The sequence below is a fragment of the Stegodyphus dumicola genome, chromosome 6 (genome assembly GCF_044657685.1).
Source record: "Stegodyphus dumicola isolate Sdum_Otavi_A_Nest chromosome 6, ASM4465768v1".
Taxonomy (NCBI): Eukaryota; Metazoa; Arthropoda; class Arachnida; order Araneae; family Eresidae; genus Stegodyphus; species Stegodyphus dumicola.
The window spans coordinates 211,475,464-211,493,271 of NC_140773.1; the positions used below are offsets into that span (position 1 = coordinate 211,475,464).

At 31.6% G+C, this 17,808-nt stretch overlaps 1 protein-coding gene and 1 pseudogene across 3 annotated transcripts in view; one reads left to right on the forward strand and one right to left on the reverse strand.

The window, feature by feature from the left end:
• Nucleotides 1-4,013: 4,013 nt before the first annotated feature.
• On the forward strand, nt 4,014-5,771 carry LOC118198916 (KRAB domain-containing protein 2 pseudogene; annotated as a pseudogene).
• A 6,314-nt stretch (nt 5,772-12,085) lies between these two features.
• The window catches only part of LOC118198920 (double-stranded RNA-binding protein Staufen homolog 2-like), a 64,983-nt gene continuing 59,260 nt past the window's right edge, over nt 12,086-17,808 (reverse strand). For all 3 annotated transcript variants that reach the window (XM_085819470.1, XM_085819471.1, XM_085819469.1), the window contains 2 exons: nt 15,996-16,195; nt 12,086-13,646 (listed from right to left, as the gene is read on the reverse strand). In XM_085819470.1, the coding sequence (XP_085675596.1) occupies nt 13,526-13,646; nt 15,996-16,195 (321 nt within the window). In that variant the 3' untranslated portion in view covers nt 12,086-13,525. The remainder of the gene's footprint in view (nt 13,647-15,995; nt 16,196-17,808) is intronic.

Below are 17,808 nucleotides of genomic sequence, written 5' to 3' on the forward strand. Positions count from 1 at the left end.
GCATGGCAGTCAGCATCACTAACTGCTTTCCTGTCTAGGTAACTTATGTATTTGTACTTCTTCACTTATATTTATCATAAAAAAATTGCAGAAATTTCTGGATGAACCGATATTATGAAACAAAAGTAATTTATAGAGCACTTTTAAGAAAGATCAAAAGTATCTGATATCAAATTACTATGTATAGTGCCAGAGGTTCTGTTAGTGTCAAACCTCAGTTTTTTTTTTTTTTTTTAAACCACTTTTTAAATTGTTTCCACAAATGTTATTATTTTCAAAGAAATTAAGTAATAAAGAATCTATGTATGCTCCTTGCACTGTAGAAAAACAATGGCATCTAGAGCCAAAAAATTTTGATTACAAGCTATGCACTCAGCCTGTTTGCCCAGATTTAAACCCTGGTCAAATAACAAGCATTCACTTTTTTAAAAAATCTCTTGGCCATTTCATTTTAGGAAAGGGCAATAAACTGCAGGGAGTTCATTTCTGTATGTAAGGAGAATTATTGGTGTAAAAAATTAGTGTATAGCAAATAATTCATGGTACAAACTTTTGTAATCCTTCTTGTGTTGTAGTCATCTGATCTTCTTCACCAGATCTATCATTCTTCCTGTATTGTATTTGAAAACAAGACAATTCAGTATCCTCCTTGCAAGTATCATTAATCTTCTATACTTTGACCACCATAAATACAATTTCATAAATGAATTTACTTGAATCATGCCCACATAATTCAGGTAAATTCATTTATGAAATAGGTTGGAATGGGTATAAGAAAGTATACACAAGGATTTTTTCTATTTTTATTTTACCTCCTGCATATTTCATTCAGCATTTAAAGAACAAGATTTACTTTTTGTAATCCAAGTTGATATGCTGATTATGGAAAACGTCATTTTAAATTAATTTTGTGACTACATTGTATTTAGTTTTTTGTATTTATTTATTTATGCTTTGGTAAAAATGAGTGTCCTGCAAATTTAATTTTGCTATATATAAATTTTATTATTATATTTATTATCATTGAAGTTATATGTAGTGGAATATAATTAGATAAAAGAATCTAATAATATTAAAATGTTATTAGTTTTGATATGAAATACTATACTTATACTTCCTACCTTACAAACCTTTACACCTTACACCTTAAACCTTACCTTACCTTACAAACCTTTTCTCAAAGAGTGAAATTTTTTTGACATCGAAAAGAAAACGTAATGTAGCAATTTTTAAAAGTATTACACACATGCCATACCCACTCCTAGGAGCTTAAAAATGTTGATGACAAACCTGATATCACTTAAAGGCACTTTTGGAAAGACTACAATATTTAAAATTACGTGCAGAACATTCAATATGCATGGGAAGATGTAATACATGTAAATATGAATGGCATTTGGAAAAGTATGCTTCCCTATCTTGTTCATGACTGTTATGGTTTTAATAACATGATAAAAAGATGAACATTCATATGACTTTCATTAACAATAGTAGGCAATCTGATCTAAACTTAAAAAAAAAGGAGGGCACTAGCCATTATAGGCATTGGCCACTACTAAGGCCAGAGAGCGGTAGTCACTGTATTATCGGGGCACCTAATTGGTAGCCCATCGTTGCGTCTTATGAAGGGACAGAAAATTTACATCCATGCTTTCTCTGAGATTCGAACTCAGATCCTGCAGTATGCCAGTTAGAGTCACTAACCACTTTCCTGTCTAGGTGGTGCTTGATTTAAACTTGCAGTAGGAGTATTTCGAAGAGCTGCTTGCTCATATGGCAAAGAATTGACTAACAGAAACCTGATGCATCTGAGGAAGAAGAGCCTGCCCAATTAAAAAGTTTGATGCAAAATTAATGGCAGTTAACATTTTCCAAGTTTGAAAATCTCACATTTTTAGAAAACCAAGAACAAAATTCTGCCAATAACTAAGAGATAACATTGCATACTTACATTAAATTTTACATTACTAACATTAAGAGAGGTTTGCTAAAGGTCTGATGACCCTAATGCCATACAGTGCTATAGAAGAAAACCTGTGCAGAGAAGTTTAAACATTTATCTTTTTAATAAAGGCACTTCAAAAATTGGTGTTTATTGGCACATCTAGCCAACTTCTTCCACCTCGCTCTGACATCCTCATCATAAATGCCCTCTTCACTTATTGATGTTCTTCAAAAGGGTGTTCAAACATTGTCCCACCCTGTCCCCATCAAGGTCTGTTACCATCATTCTCACATGCTTAAGAGCTGACGGTTCAAGGTACACCCTCTACGTAGTAGAATAATTCTTTATTTATTTATAGTATATTTAAGATATATTGTTTATTTTTTCAATATATTTGTTTGATAATATTTATAGCTCTTATCTAGGTTGGGTACTTTAGTAGTTATAGCTCTATCTAGATCCGTTACTAGTAAATTCGATACTCATATCTCCCAACAATGTTCATCAAGAGATGTACAGATCAGTTCACTCACTGAAGTGAATCATTCCTTTTACGAATCGCCAATCACTAACAATTACCTTGATGAAAAGATCTGGAATGAGGGATGAGAGTCGAGAGCAATTTGTGAGGAGCAGAAAGAATTGAACAAATTGTGGGACCAGGATTGGTCAGCATGGTTGCAGCAAAAAGATCTAATGAACCATAGAATCAGAAGAATTCACTCAATCAAATGCCAATTCCCTGAACTGATTTCTCTCTACTGTAGTTTTGAGATTCCCTGAAATTTCCTTTCTAAACAGAACTAACGAAAATTTTAAAATAAAAATTAAACTTGCTTTTTAACATGAGAAGATAACCAGAAATTTAAAGGATTTTTGCCAATAAAGTTAGTAATTTGTCCCAATTAAATTTGTTAATGATTTCCCTTCATATATTTTTATATCTTACATATATATGCTACCGAAATTGGAAAAATATCAACATTCACAAAATACGTTGGTGAAAGACCCTCACCGGTGTATTACATTCAGACCCTCACCGGTGTATGTCGACAATCGCAGATATGCTCTGGTGTAGGTCAAAAAGATAGGCGTAGACAAAGAGGCGACTGGCTGTTTCCCACCAAATACTTTGTTCTAGTGGGAGTCAGTCAGCTTTTTCAATCTTATGGAAGGTTTGATGGTGCAAGCAACATTTTTTTTTTCTTCGATACCCTAATTTATACAGAATGGACACTGCAGTGAATCGTGATCTTTTTCTTGAAAAGTTAAATGCATTAATTGCGGTAAACGAGAAAATTGTTTTTATTTTTCTCAAGAATAGTAGTCTAAAATACTTTCTGAAGTGATTTCTGCTAAAACTAAGTGCAACACATCTTTGGATTACAGACGATTAAAAGGTTTTAAAAATTAATTATGAAGAGAAGTTAATTGTACCATTAAGACCAGGAGAAACGAATATACAGTATCATGTTACCAATGAGGAATTGATCAGTACAGTCAAAAGTCGTTAATTCGGACACCCATAATCCGGACCTCAAAGCTAAAATCTTTCTGCGCATGCTCATAGGCGTTTTACGCATGCGCGCAAGACATTTACGACTGCGCATATGCATCTGCGCAAGTGCAGAATACGTTTTCGCGTGCGCGTTTAATGTATAACGAACGGCATAAGCTAAAATTATCTAATTATCTATTTCAGTTAATGTTGATGATTGCGTTGTTCCTTAATCTTCGAATTAGATCCGGCTTATTATTTTTTGCAGACTGCGAGCAATTTTATAAAAGTAAGCATGAACTTTCGATTACGTCAAATAGAATTTCCTATGCTGGAGCTCCCAAAGGATCTAGAAAACGAAAGTATGTTTCGATGTCCATCAAACAAAAAAAACAAATTGCTACAAAAAATGGATAAAGGTATATCCTTTGTTTATCTAACCGTTCCGAAATCTGTTTATCAATTTCACAGTGCTCTGCATGGGGGGGGGGGAACATCGCAGGGCGCAATGAACTGGAAGTTGATCTGTCAGCACTATACTTATCTTCAGGGCAGATGTTTTTATTTTATTCAGCTTATAATTCCTTACTAAATGTAGTATTTAATCTCGATGTACTCTGTCTTTGATATGATTTAAATAAAATTCCTCGTCATTATAAATATCACGAATACAAATCAAATAGTTTTCTGGTTGCAATTTTCTAATTTCGGCTATGCGTAAGGTATGCTTTACGCATGCGCGCGTTGAAAGAAATGTTTAATAAAGTAAACAAATAAATATTAAGCTTCTTTTTTTGTAAATTTTGATACTCTTTAGATCATAATTGCTCATTATTTTATAAATTACGGTTTCATATTTTTAATTTTATAATTTCTGCATGCCATCTTACCAGATTTAAACTGATGATCTATAATCCGGAATAGCCGAAGTCCCAACGAGTCCGGATTAAAGACCTTTGATTGTATACTATATGAAACTCGCACCAGAATAGGCCACAGAGGAAGAACACATATGCTTAAAGAGTTTGAAATTAAATACAAAAATATTACATATGAAGTTGTGATGTTGTATTGAAATTTATGCAAACAGTGTGAAATGAAACACAGTGCACCTAAGAAAGGTATTGTTGTGAAACCAATGATCAGTTCTGAGTGAAACTCAAGATGTCAATTTGATCTGATAGAGCTGCAGTCAACAGAGATGGCGAATATAAGTTCATAATGGTGTATCAAGATCATTTAACTAAGTTTGTCCAGGTAAGACTTTTGAAAACTGAAAGAGCTGAAGAAGTAGCGTATCACATTCTTGCAATATTTTTAACATTTGGTGCTCCAGCAGTATTGCAATCAGATAATGGTAGAGAATTCAGTAATCTAGTCATATCCGAAATATGCGCTATGTGGAAAGATGTTAAGATAGCTCATGTAAAGCCTCATCACAGTCAAACACAAGACTCAGTTGAAAGGGCCAATCAGGATACGCAGAATATGCGAACTGCATGGATGAACGATAACAATACAAATAAATGTACAGAAGGTTTACTCTTTGTTCAATTTGCCAAGAACACTACATACCATGAAGGAATATGCCAAAGTCTTTATAAAGCCATGTTTGGCATTAAAGCAAAAAGAAGCATAGCATCGTCTTTTTTGCCTAGCGAATAAATCGCAAATATTGAAACCGAAGAACAACTCGAAGAAATTGCCAATACTTTTGAAACTGAAGAACAGCTTGAAGAAACTAATAATACTTCTGAAAAAAGTTCGAGTGATGATCATACCGAAAACCATATTCCAAAGAAAAATATTGAAGAGGACTTGCAATCGACCACATCTTCACATCAAGCTCTGACTGAAAAACACAAGTTAATTTCTATAAAAAGAGCGGCTGCGAAAGAGAATCTTCAACTGCAAGCAACAAAATGTTACGAACCTTACAAAAACAATTTCCTCCTGCTCAAATTGGTGATACTGTACGAATACAAGTCCCTGATGTTGTACAGATAACCAAAATGTGTTAGCAGTTGTTGTTGGAATAGAAAACTTCGACTTCTACAAACTTGCAAATGAAAATGTTACCCTCAAGCAGCTTTGCACACGTAATCAGTGCATAATTTGTAAAGAAAAATTACTTTCCATAAATGAGATTTATTTTCAAGAAACGTCGCTGAGAGAAGCAGCTGCAGCTACTTTGAAAAACGGTGGGCAAGGCTATACACGCTGTCATTGCAAAAGGAAGTGTTCCATAAATAAATGCAGTTGTAAAAGCAAGAGCCTCTTGTGCAATTCAAAGTGTCATAATAGTTTAAGTTGTTGCAATAAATAAGATTTGAATCACATAATTTAGTAAGTTTTTTATTACTATTTATTTATTTTATTTTCTCATTTAGAACACACTGTATAATTAAGTAAGTTTTTAACTTCTATTATTTTCCTTTCTCATTTTGAATGTACTGTGCATTTTAAGTTCTTATTTTAAGTCTCAAGTGCGTTTTTTCGCGACTGAATTACGGAGAATAAAATATAATATTATATGTTCAACATTAGTACATGGTGAATGTCGACATTTACCATTGTAAGTCAGAAATAAGAGTATTTGGAAAATATTTCGGACATTCACCGGTGAAATTCGATGTTCTCCAGATTTTGGTGTTTCACCATGACATATATATACATTAAATATTTCCTCAGTGTAAAGAATTCATTCAAATTTGGGAAGGAGACGACACACAATCAGCTCAATTATTAGATTTTATGTATCAAAGCCAATTCCTCTTAAAAAGTCAGCTTTCTTCCATGAAATCAACAATAATTAACTTTAATTTTCTTGCTTTTTTAATATTTTATTTTTGTACTCAGAATTTTTTCTGATAGACTTCACAGTTTTAACCCTTTCAAGATGGCACACCTTTGTTACAACGTTCACTTGGGATGGATGGGAATCCAACGGAATCATTCTACAGGATGGAAGTTTTGTGGCACAGTTTGGGCTGCATGTAAGATTTCATTTAGATTAGATTAGACATTTTAGAGATACAGGGCTGGATATTTTTTTGGAGGGGAAGGGAGATATATACATTATTATTATTTTTTTTAAATATACTCATTTTACATATTTTTTTTTAAATATACTCATTTTACATAAGATTTCAATAAATTATTTTACATTACTTAATAAAGTTCACAGTTTGGGGTAGCACTAAGTTAAGTCTTTGTGCACAGAAATAAATGAAAATTACATTCAGGATCTTTATTTTCACAAATTATTATAAACTATTTAAGTGATTGGAAAATGTCACTGCTCTGTCATATCAGTAAGCTTCAAGTGTTCTTCCCCTCCCACTGATAGTACTATAAACACGTCCTTGCTCAAACTATTTGCAAAGTAATCGTTGCTAACACCCATAAATCCAAGTTCTCACAAACTTCACGAGCTTTCAAATATTGGGGAAGGGAAAAAAAAAAAAAAAAAAACAGTAGAATGCCTCCTTCATCTAACATTATTATTCTTACAAGCAAAGTCTTTCTTTATTCTATACAATGATGTAAATATAATTTTGAATTTTGTTTTATGTTTCTTAAAATGCAGTGTTTTAAACCTCTCACACATATTATCTTTTTTATAAGAATATGTGTGATAATATGCTCTATCTAAACGCATTCATGTGATTCTCTAATATCAGTCCATTTACTCCTGTGGAAGAGGGTTTAACCCCTTCGTGCCGACTGTCATATATACGTGCCAGCAACGAACACACTTATCTACCAGCCGACATGCAGGCGTGCCAGAGCATTGTTGCATTCTCTACCGACTGTCACGTATTTGTGCCAGTACCTTGGAACGTTTTTCAAACTATAATTTCTGCCACAAGATGGCACTGTATGTCCATATGGTTTCAGATACATGTGCATTAGACCTTCTACTTGAAATGAGAGAAGCATGACTCACATACACGTGTTTTTGATTATATAAACAAACGGGGAACTAAATGTTTCCAAATGGCGTGATTTATGACGTCTCTTCAAATCACACTTTATTCGCACGTGGTAGTTGTTTATTGTAAGTAGAAGTTTTATATGCGCTAAAGCGTTGAGTATTTCCGTTTACAGTTCAGTTTTTAGAAAATAATTAGATCTTGTTAGACGTGAATTCTTTCTGTTTTTACCGTTTCAATGTCGAAGCGTCGAAAATGGTTAACAGAGCATGAAATAGCAGAAATGATACAAAATATTTCAGATACTGATTCTGAAAGATTAACTGAAAGACATTTTCCAAAACTTTGTTCAGAAGAGACTGATAAGAAAATGAGACGACGATTCTTCGTTTGTTCACATTCACGGAAAAATCCTCCAAAACGGCAAATGAGTTATTACGAGTTCAAGGAATGTAACGTAGGACTGTGTGTAGATCCCTGTTTTAAAATTTTTCATATGAAAAGAGAACTTTAAGTAATATATTTAGTTTTCAGATTACAATGTTAAAAGTCATAAAATGGTGAGTAATTAAAATAAATGTGCAAAATATGCATTTAAACAAGAAATAAGGTAATTAAAGTATATATATAAAAATATCTATAAAGCATAAGCCGTTTAAATACTCTATAGAGCATTATTAAACAATGCGTTGATACTTCGGAAATTTCATGGAGTAGCAAAAAAGCCCCCGGCCCTGGAGAGACGCTCGCGGAAGACACTGTCGGCCTCTGCGATAAGCGCGCGTTTTTGCTACCCGGCTCGAAGGGGTTAAGCATCACCACCATCCCAAGAACAAAACCTCCCTTCTGCGAGTGATATCACTAGCAGGGAAACTAATAAGCATAAAAACCAATCTTGTAACAACGTGTGCTTGAAGTTACAGCATAATATTTTGTACAGTGCATTCATATTTATAAAGGATTTACAAGTATTTTCTTTGGTGATTACTGATAATCTGTTGAAGAATGGCATATACTTGCTGTGTGCCTAACTGTTCAAACAGCTTAGAAAATTATGCAAATGCTGAAAATTTCTTCATGTTTTCATCACCAAAATGAGATTTTGTGTACAATCCATGAAAAAATTCTAAGTGCGAAGATCTTCTTTATAAAAATTCAAGTTTTTCTTAATCCTTTATAAATATTTAAAAAGATACTATACTAGATATTCTAATTCCTGTATTTTAAAAAATTAAACCTCATTCCATGTTTGATATTATTAAACTCCTATAATTTTTAATCCAGTAAAATTTGAAATTAATTTACTAAAAAATAACATTACATTCAACAACAAAAAATCATTTACTTAAATCTGTAATGGAATATGTTATTAAAAGTTAATTTTAGTTAATATTATATAAAAACTCATAAATGTTTCATAAATACTCGCAAGCTTTTCATAACATCAGGATGAGTATATATCATAAAATTCAGCCATACAGCATTTTTCAGTTCTGTAAATTTATTCCTGAATGTTAACGTAAGTCGTCGCATGTAAACTGCATTTTCATTTTACGTAATTTGTTTGTAAGACTTCCTTGTGAATCCAGAGTGGTAGTTGATATTAAATTTGTTTTCATTCTTAATTTAGGGGAAAATATTGCCTTGAACCAGCAATTCAAAGAGTATTTGAGAATTTAGATGAGAAAAAAGGAACTTCTATAAAAATAAATTTGGTTCTTTCAAGGTTTGGAAAGGATGTAATCTTCATAAATACTCAAAATATTTATCAAGTAAATCTTCAGCTTTTTAGTGCTTTGAGAAAGAACTCAAAAACAATTTACAGTTTGCATTTGTCTTACCAGTAAAACAATTTATGATAAAAAATATTTTTACATATTTTCAATTTCTATTACACATAAAGCCCAAGAAACTGCCTAATACTTGGACAATTATTTTCAAAGATAAAATCCTTTTCTTTTATTATTGATACCCTCACTGCATCGATTACTGAAGCTTCTGTGATATTGTAGCATAAAAAATTATAACATAAAATGTAAAAGTGTAGTGTTCTTATTGGCAATTCAGAACTATAAATAATTTATAAGCTGTTGTGCTAAAGTAATAAATAATTTAAAGAGTTTTTATGAAATTTTTATATACTTTATTATATAATTCTAAGCCACAAAACAAAGATTTGTTGTTAAATATTATAAAAAAAATCTATTTCTGTATTAAAAAATTTTAATAAAGTATATAATATTAATAATTATAATTATAGTAATAAATAATTTAAAGAGTTTTTATGAAATTTTTATATACTTTATTATATAATTCTAAGCCACAAAACAAAGATTTGTTGTTAAATATTATAAAAAAAATCTATTTTTGTGTTAAAAAATTTTAATAATGATGACCGTGATAAGCAGAAAACTGTAGCATTCATTACAGACACCTTCAAATCTATTTTGTAAAAAGGATGTTATTCATTATTTATAAAATAGCTAAACTTTATTTGCTATTTCATATTCTATTTGTTCCTATGCATATAATTTTTTAGATGTGTATACAAATACATATTGTAGTTGGTCCTGAAACACCAAAATTTTGAAAAATATTTTGCAATGCTTTTTTTAGAGTATGGTTAGATCTGATCATACTCTAAAAAAGTGTGATGATTTTGAAATTACTACTCACAGTTCAAAACTGCGAAAATTATATTACAATAATTATGGTGAAGAATGGTAATGTTGCAAATACATAATATTTGAATGGAAAGAAATGTTTAAGCATATGAATCATGTAACATTTGCTGTGCTATAGATTTGTTTATGAAGTACATGTATTGGAACAAAATGCAAATAATTTAAAAGCAATTTAAAAACAAGATTTTCAATTAGCGAGACAATCTCATTTCTGACTTATACAACATTAACTAGGGTGCAAGCACATTCTTCCCTTTAGCTGCTACTAGTGACGTCACAATACCACTGCCAAGGCCTTGTTATTTGGGTAGTGACTGTTTAAATTATAGCCAGTCAGGAAAGGTAAAGTTATGAATGGAAGGTAAAGTCAGTCAGGAAAGGTAAAGTAAATGTGCAGCTTATTCAATAAAATTCTCTCTTAATGTCAGTATTTGCTCCACTGCAACTGGTTAATTCCTATACCAGTCTGGTGTAAAGTTAAACAGTTAAAACATTTAGGAAATTTCTTACAGAAATCTCGACGTAGCAAGTTTTGGCTTCCTTAACTCCTTGTCTTATGATGTCATGTGAGATATGATCAGTCAGTCGGGTCAAAGTAAACATAATGTGTGAGAGAGGGATGTGGTAAGTCAATCTAGCCAAAAGTGAATACAGCCTGTGAGACGTGTGGCACGCGGCTTGGGATACATGCAACTAACACTTATTGATTTTCCTGGCCACGTTTGGATATACAGCTATATTTTCTTGAATATTAAAGACCCTTGAAAATGTCTTCAAAAGGAATATTAAGCTTTGTTGAGGGCAGTGAAGGTTCTGCTAACATGATAAACATGATTTGATAAAATATTTTAAATAACAATAATGATTATAGTGATATTTTACTTTCTGCATGAAAATGTTATGAGTGACTAGTGAAGATGATACCAACAAAAAAAGAGTGCAGTAATCATTAAAATTCAGAGCTATGGATTTGGAAAGAAAAACTAATGAATTAAAAATTTAAAACTACACAGAGATTCCTGCACTAAAATGGCAACTTTAGTTAGGTGAAAATACCACAAAGAAACCATACAGCAAACAATTAAAATAGAAGACAAAAAAACAAACAAGACTTGGCTTCCTGTAGAATGTGATGAAATAAAAATATATTTTGCACTATGTATAATAATGACTGAAGTTAAAAAACCAACAATTCAAATGAATTGGTCTAAGAGGGCAGTTATAGAAACTCCAATTCTTATAAAAATGATGTTGTTCAACAGATTCTGAAAATAAAAATTCGGCTAACTATGCAGATAAATTACACAAAATAAAACCTGAGATAAATTTCAGTTTAAAATCTTAAATACTGATGAACATATTTTTTGTTCAATGATCAATTGGTAGTAATTATTTACCAAACATCTTGCAAGTAGCTCAGAAATGAACAGAAAGATGAGATATTAACAACAGAACTATCGATTTGATTACTTTGGGTAAAATAGCAGTCAATTCTTTCAGTTAGACAATTCAGTAATATAGCTGTAACATTTGGCAGTTCTATGATTTACAGCTAGTTGCCATAAATTTTTCAGAAAAGTAAGCAGTATTTGGACATAACTGACACTGGAGTTGTTTCCACTTCAAATGTGCAGCCAGCAACTCAAATCATAAGGCAAGGGTTCATAACTAAGTTCAGTTTATGACACTTATAACTGCAAAACCCTCATGTTGTTTGAATCCATATGTGAGAAGTAAACATTTTGTTAATTTTTCCTTAATTAAATCTTGGTGATATTCTTAGTTCTGTTTAAATAACAGAGGCCATAATAAAATAAGAAAGTAATAGTCATTATAAAGAAATCTTTTTAAATATGCAGAAAATTTTGATTATTATTTTAAAAATTATTTAGTTTTAATTAAATGATTGATAGCTGTAAGATAACTTAGAAATTTTTAATAAAGGATGCAGGATTAAATCTTCAAAATGTGTCCCACTCATTAAATTTTATGATAAATATTTCACACCAATAAAATGACAAAATTTCTTTTCACTGTTTTATTGAAGTTACTACTAACAGAGAATGATTAGACATGAAGACAACAAGCTATATAAAAATATGTTGTAAAAGGGCAATGCAGCTTATAAATACAAAATTTAACACAATCCTTAATGACATATAAAATAGAAAAGTAAAAGAATATTCTCAACCTTCTAAGTCCCCTCAAAACTGAGTAATATTCTAATGTGTGATCTATTACACTTGGTTTTATTAAAAACTGATCAGGGGAAAATGCAACAAAAAAAGTTATTTGGGCCTTAATTTCAAAAAATTCATAAATATTAAAAACTCTTTTTATAACAATGACAGCATGATCAATCATTTCTTAGAACTAAAGTATATACAAAATCATTGTTTTAGGAAATGTATTTGGTCAAATACTGTCCATTCAAAAAAAAAAAAAAATATATATATATATATATATATATATATATATATATTACCTAAACAGTAAGGTGTCAAAATGTAATATACAACAATATTTGCTTCTTTGTCACATGAAGCATAATTAAAATATACAAATCCATCCATTTCACAGCTCAAAACCATACTGAAATACACAATTTCATCATGAACTGATTCATAATTTTCAAGACTAAAGACAGAGTTTGGCATAGAGAAAATTTTACTCCTTGCAATCGATTGTTTAAAAGCTAAATTAACGAAATCTTACAAAAATTTGCAATCAACATTACACTTTGTATAAATGTTAACCACCACATAATAATGTTAAAAATGACAGCGGTTACACTGCACAGCAGTTCTCATTTATGAAAAAATAGTACAACACAGCCTAACAGCCTATCTACCCTGAAGATTTTATATTAAAACAACTTTAGGCCCAAAAAATTTTAACGAATGCATTTTTTCCCAAAATTAAAAACTTTAAGCTGCATTGTCCTTAAATATACAACTTCACTAGAGAAAATGGGGGAAAAAATCCTTTTAACAATACACATACATGTCGGTTGACTGACAATCCACAATTATTTCAAAAGCATTTGCCAACGTCTGCCATGAAACAGACAAATCTGTTCACATTTTAAAAGTAAATCTTTGTGTGTTTAAGCTCACAACAGTTTTCTGAAAAGCAATACTCAAAAATTATAATCACATAATATCCACATTAAATTACACAGTAAGAGTCCTCTGGCAGTGTGCTACCAGCCACTGAAAATGAGAACACTGGGTGAAGTACAATGATAGTTAAAGCAAAAAATTCCTGCCTTTTCTCATGGCAGAATTAGCAAAATCTGATATAACTACATCTAGAAACTTGACATTACATTCAGCCTCATTGGGGCTTTGTTGTCTTCATATGTGATCATAAAAAGAAAAGAACTGGTGAAAAGTTTGCTTCACTCGGCAGTGGCGGCTGAAATGAGCCGAACCACTCCCGAGATTTTGCAGATTGTCACCAATTAATGACTGTCCTTGGCAGTAATTGGAATGGCGGATCCAGTTTTAGGATTACTGCCAAGATCAGTAGATGGAGAGTTGGTCAGCTTGGGTGCAGAGCCTTGACTGCCAGTTATGTAAAGCCTGTTGAGAAGAATATTATATAAAATAACAGAATAACTGGCATGAAAATGAATTTAATATTTTGATATGTTCATATTATTTGTTTTGCACTTCATTAATTAAATTCTAAATGACTAAATGCATAAAAATAACTTTTCCCCCCTTTGTTTTTCAGAACAGAAATTTTCACATGCATTTCCTTTATCTTCTCCCAAAAAAATATATCATCTCAGTATGAAGATAAATTTAAAATTATTCATAACAAAAATTTTAAGAAGTTATGGCTTATTTATCATACACAATGCAAACAATTGAAATACTTTAAAACACAAAATGCAGATACAAATTTTTCATCAAGCTGCATTATTAGAGCTACTAGTGCAGCTTGATCATGAGGTGCTTTAATTATCAGATCAGCTTCATGCTTCACTTCAGGAGGACAGCCAGCCAAAGATGCCAAGCACAAATGCTTCAATTATTTACACAAGTTATTCTATCCAAAAACTGAAACTACATTTATGCAAAATTACCAACACTTTAGAGTGCACATAAACTGGAACAGCATGTACTAGATACATACATGTAAAAATAGTTTGATGAAAATAGTGTATTCACACCAAACCGATGTTATAAAGGGTGTGGAATTTATAATCAAAGGGCCAACAGTAGCATAAGGTGAAAAGAAAAACATAACTATATATGTTGAGGGGTTTTTGAGTGAATATTGTCATTACAACAGATAATCAGTGATAATGTTCACTGGAGTGTAATTTCAAGATCTGGAGGTAAGAAAACATTGTCTAATAATGTGCTGAAATACAGATTATACAACCAGTTCTAAAGTATGGGAAAGATATTCCAGCACCCAGCTATCTCAAAAAATGCAAACTGGCAAACTGAAGATATCCCAAATGGTTTGGTATATGGCTTCCTATATTGAAGATTACTACCTTTTCATTCAATGGCACTTAGCAGCAGCATTAACCATAGCTTTTTTGTTTACATTTTTTATGCATACATTATATTTTTAAAATTATTTCACACTTTAATGACATCTAACATCATTCTCATAACAATGATTACCTCTGGAATGAAATGACCTGGTTACAAAATAAAATAAGCTACTACACAATGGGGTAATTAAGTGCAGTATAAATATGGAACTTCAAAAATGGATTTAAGACAGTGATGGCAAACCTTTTTGGGGTCGTGTGCCATTGTGTTTAAGATATTAAATTAGAATTGTTCATCAGTTACCTCAAAATGCTTAGATCTGAAAACTGGAATCTATTTAACAATGAAAGTATTAAAACTCACCGGCAGTCCACAATAAATATGAATTCGTTTAACAAACAATAGCTGCTTCAACTCTGCTGTATTCTTTGCCACGTAACAAGTAATATGATTGGCCCAAATAATTGAAATGTCTTAAATTGGACAATAAATATGTATATCATTTCTATGGCGATATATGAAAATCTTACATCTAAGGCTTAGGCCCTACGCCAGTGGCATTATGCGACAAGTAAGTAAGCAAAACGTTCAAGAACAGACTAAAACAGTTATTTAAATTACATAGTATCATTTTATCGTGATTATTGAATTAGGAAGTAATATTTTAGTTACACGCCGGCTGATGAGGCTCTGCGTGTTGACTGTGGCAAGCATGCCATAGGTTTGTCATCACTGATTTAAGAGGTTTGATGTTTAGAAATTTAAAAGCCATGATGCAAGTATTTTTCAATTATTCTATGTATTTAGCTTTCCTAATCTGCCAAAGTTCAGGACTACAAGAAATATGCTTCTTTCATTTTGTATGTAGTGCATTATATATTATTGACCATATTACTTCAATTACAGTATTACTGTACCATAATACCTTCTATTTGATTTAGGTACCAGAAAATCTTGCACCTCAAACACAACTGAAGTTTTCTAAAGTTGTTCAAAAAGCTTGGTTTCCCCTCCCTTTCCCCCCATACTGATGCCTATGAATTCACCATTGTTAAGCTCAGTATTTTTTGAAGAGCTCAGTCATCAATAAGAATGAAATCACACTTTTTAAGGTTATTTTGAGTTGATTTTATTTTGCAGTGCAAAACAAAATTATACGAGCAAACAACAAACTAGGTCCACCAGTGGCAAAGCATTAAAAGCTGCTGAACACTGGTGGTTCAGTATGGGGTTTTGACTCGGACAGGCTAAGTGCATGAGCATTTCTATCGTTTTCCCCATGTGTCACGTCGATACGAACCAGTTTCCCTTAAAATGTTCTCCACTGGACTTCTTTCCTTTCTGAGTGGTGCCTAATGGTGGAGTATGTAATAAATAAATAAAAAAGCACTGAAATAAATAATTATTTATACATACCCATCTCCAGCACCTAAGTTTGCATTATTTTCTTTTTTCCCCCCATCTGGTACTGCTTCCATACCAAGCTCCGCAAGAGAACGTAGGGCTACTAATGCAGCTTGATCATGAGCTGCTTCAATTGTTGGACCAGCTCCGTGCTTCACTTGAGGAGGATTGATTCCCAAAGATACCAAACATAAATGCTCTAATTTGTTGCCCTAAACATAAAACAAATTCAGAAAGAACATTAAAACTCACATTACTCAAATTACACTGCTTAATGTGCATATATCTAAATTTATTTACATAAAATTAAGGAAAGAAAATAATCAATTAGCATTAATTTTATAAAAAGCTATTGATTTCTAGGGCAACTGACAACCGTTCATTTTCTTCATAAGGGATCCCCCCACCAAAAAAAAAAAAAAAAAAAAAAAAAAAAAACTCCTCAAGACAATAGATTTACCTAATTCATCCTTAAAAATTGATGGTTTTACTTAAAATCAACACCAATCTAAAGCATTTTTTGTGGGTGGTGGTAGGAGGATATTTTAAGTTCATAATTTTATATTTGCAAAAGAATGCAATTTATGTGGAAGAGGAAACTGCTTCATATACATTGTATTACTTTTTAATGTTTAATAACAGAAATAGGAAACCAAGAAGAATAAATATGCAGATGTTAAAACATATTAATGACACTTTATAAATCATAGATATATATATATATATATCCATAGACCTTATATATCCCAGAACTTCTGGCTGACTTCATATATAATATATCTAACAATATTTTTGTTGATATGTCAATAGAACTTAGTAGAGATATAGCTAGAGAAGATGGTATCAATCACATTTAGTCATGACCGAGAAAACTGCTGCGTATATGATGGCTGGACGGAAAATCACGATTGGCTTCGGAACTCGGCTGGTTTCAAAGAAAATATTAAATTAGCAAACTTTTTACTCCTCTAGTAATAATTCTTTATAAACAGAAAAATGAATAGTAATTTCACATACTTATATTGAAATCAAAACACTGAAAAATTATTTGAAAGCATAGTCAATTTCAAATTTCAATATTTGTAAATTCAGGAATATAACCACACCTTTGAGGTAATCTTTCACTTTTAGAATTAGATAATTTTTAACTTGCAAGGATGAAGTACACATGCTTGTTGAATTTTAATTTGTAGACCGAGGATCACAACTTTTAGACACACATTTAAAGACATAAAATTTCTCACACAGCACTTGACAGACAAAATAAATTTGACCTACTTTACACTCACTTGATCACTGATAGTAAATGCCCATGAAGGCTGCTGCTTCTAAATAATCTGTGAACCATTCTTTTCTTTTGAAACCCCGTTGATGATGCACTGAAATCAACCCCTTTTGGATCATATATAACTTTTCTTTTACTTATTTACTTGTGGATATTTTTCAAAATCTATTGGGCATTGAGACAGATACCACTCCTCTCGACTAGAAAACATAATATCTTTGTTGATACATCGAAAGAACTTACTAAAAATGTTGGAAGATGAAACCAATCACTTTTAGTCCTGATCAAATAAGCCGCTGTGTAGTGATGGCAGGAGGAGAAATACACTTAGCTTGATGGTTAAAAGGCCATTTTTATTTTGAAGAGGAACAATTCTTCAGAATCACATTTTTGTTTAATTGAGACAACAACAGAGATGCTAAACATGCCCCACAATTTCTATATACGCAGCTTACATTTTAGACAGTAAAAAAAGAAGCATAGCAGAGACATGACTTTCCCAGCAAAGAAAGTCTTAAAAGAGCAATATAATAAGTAGTT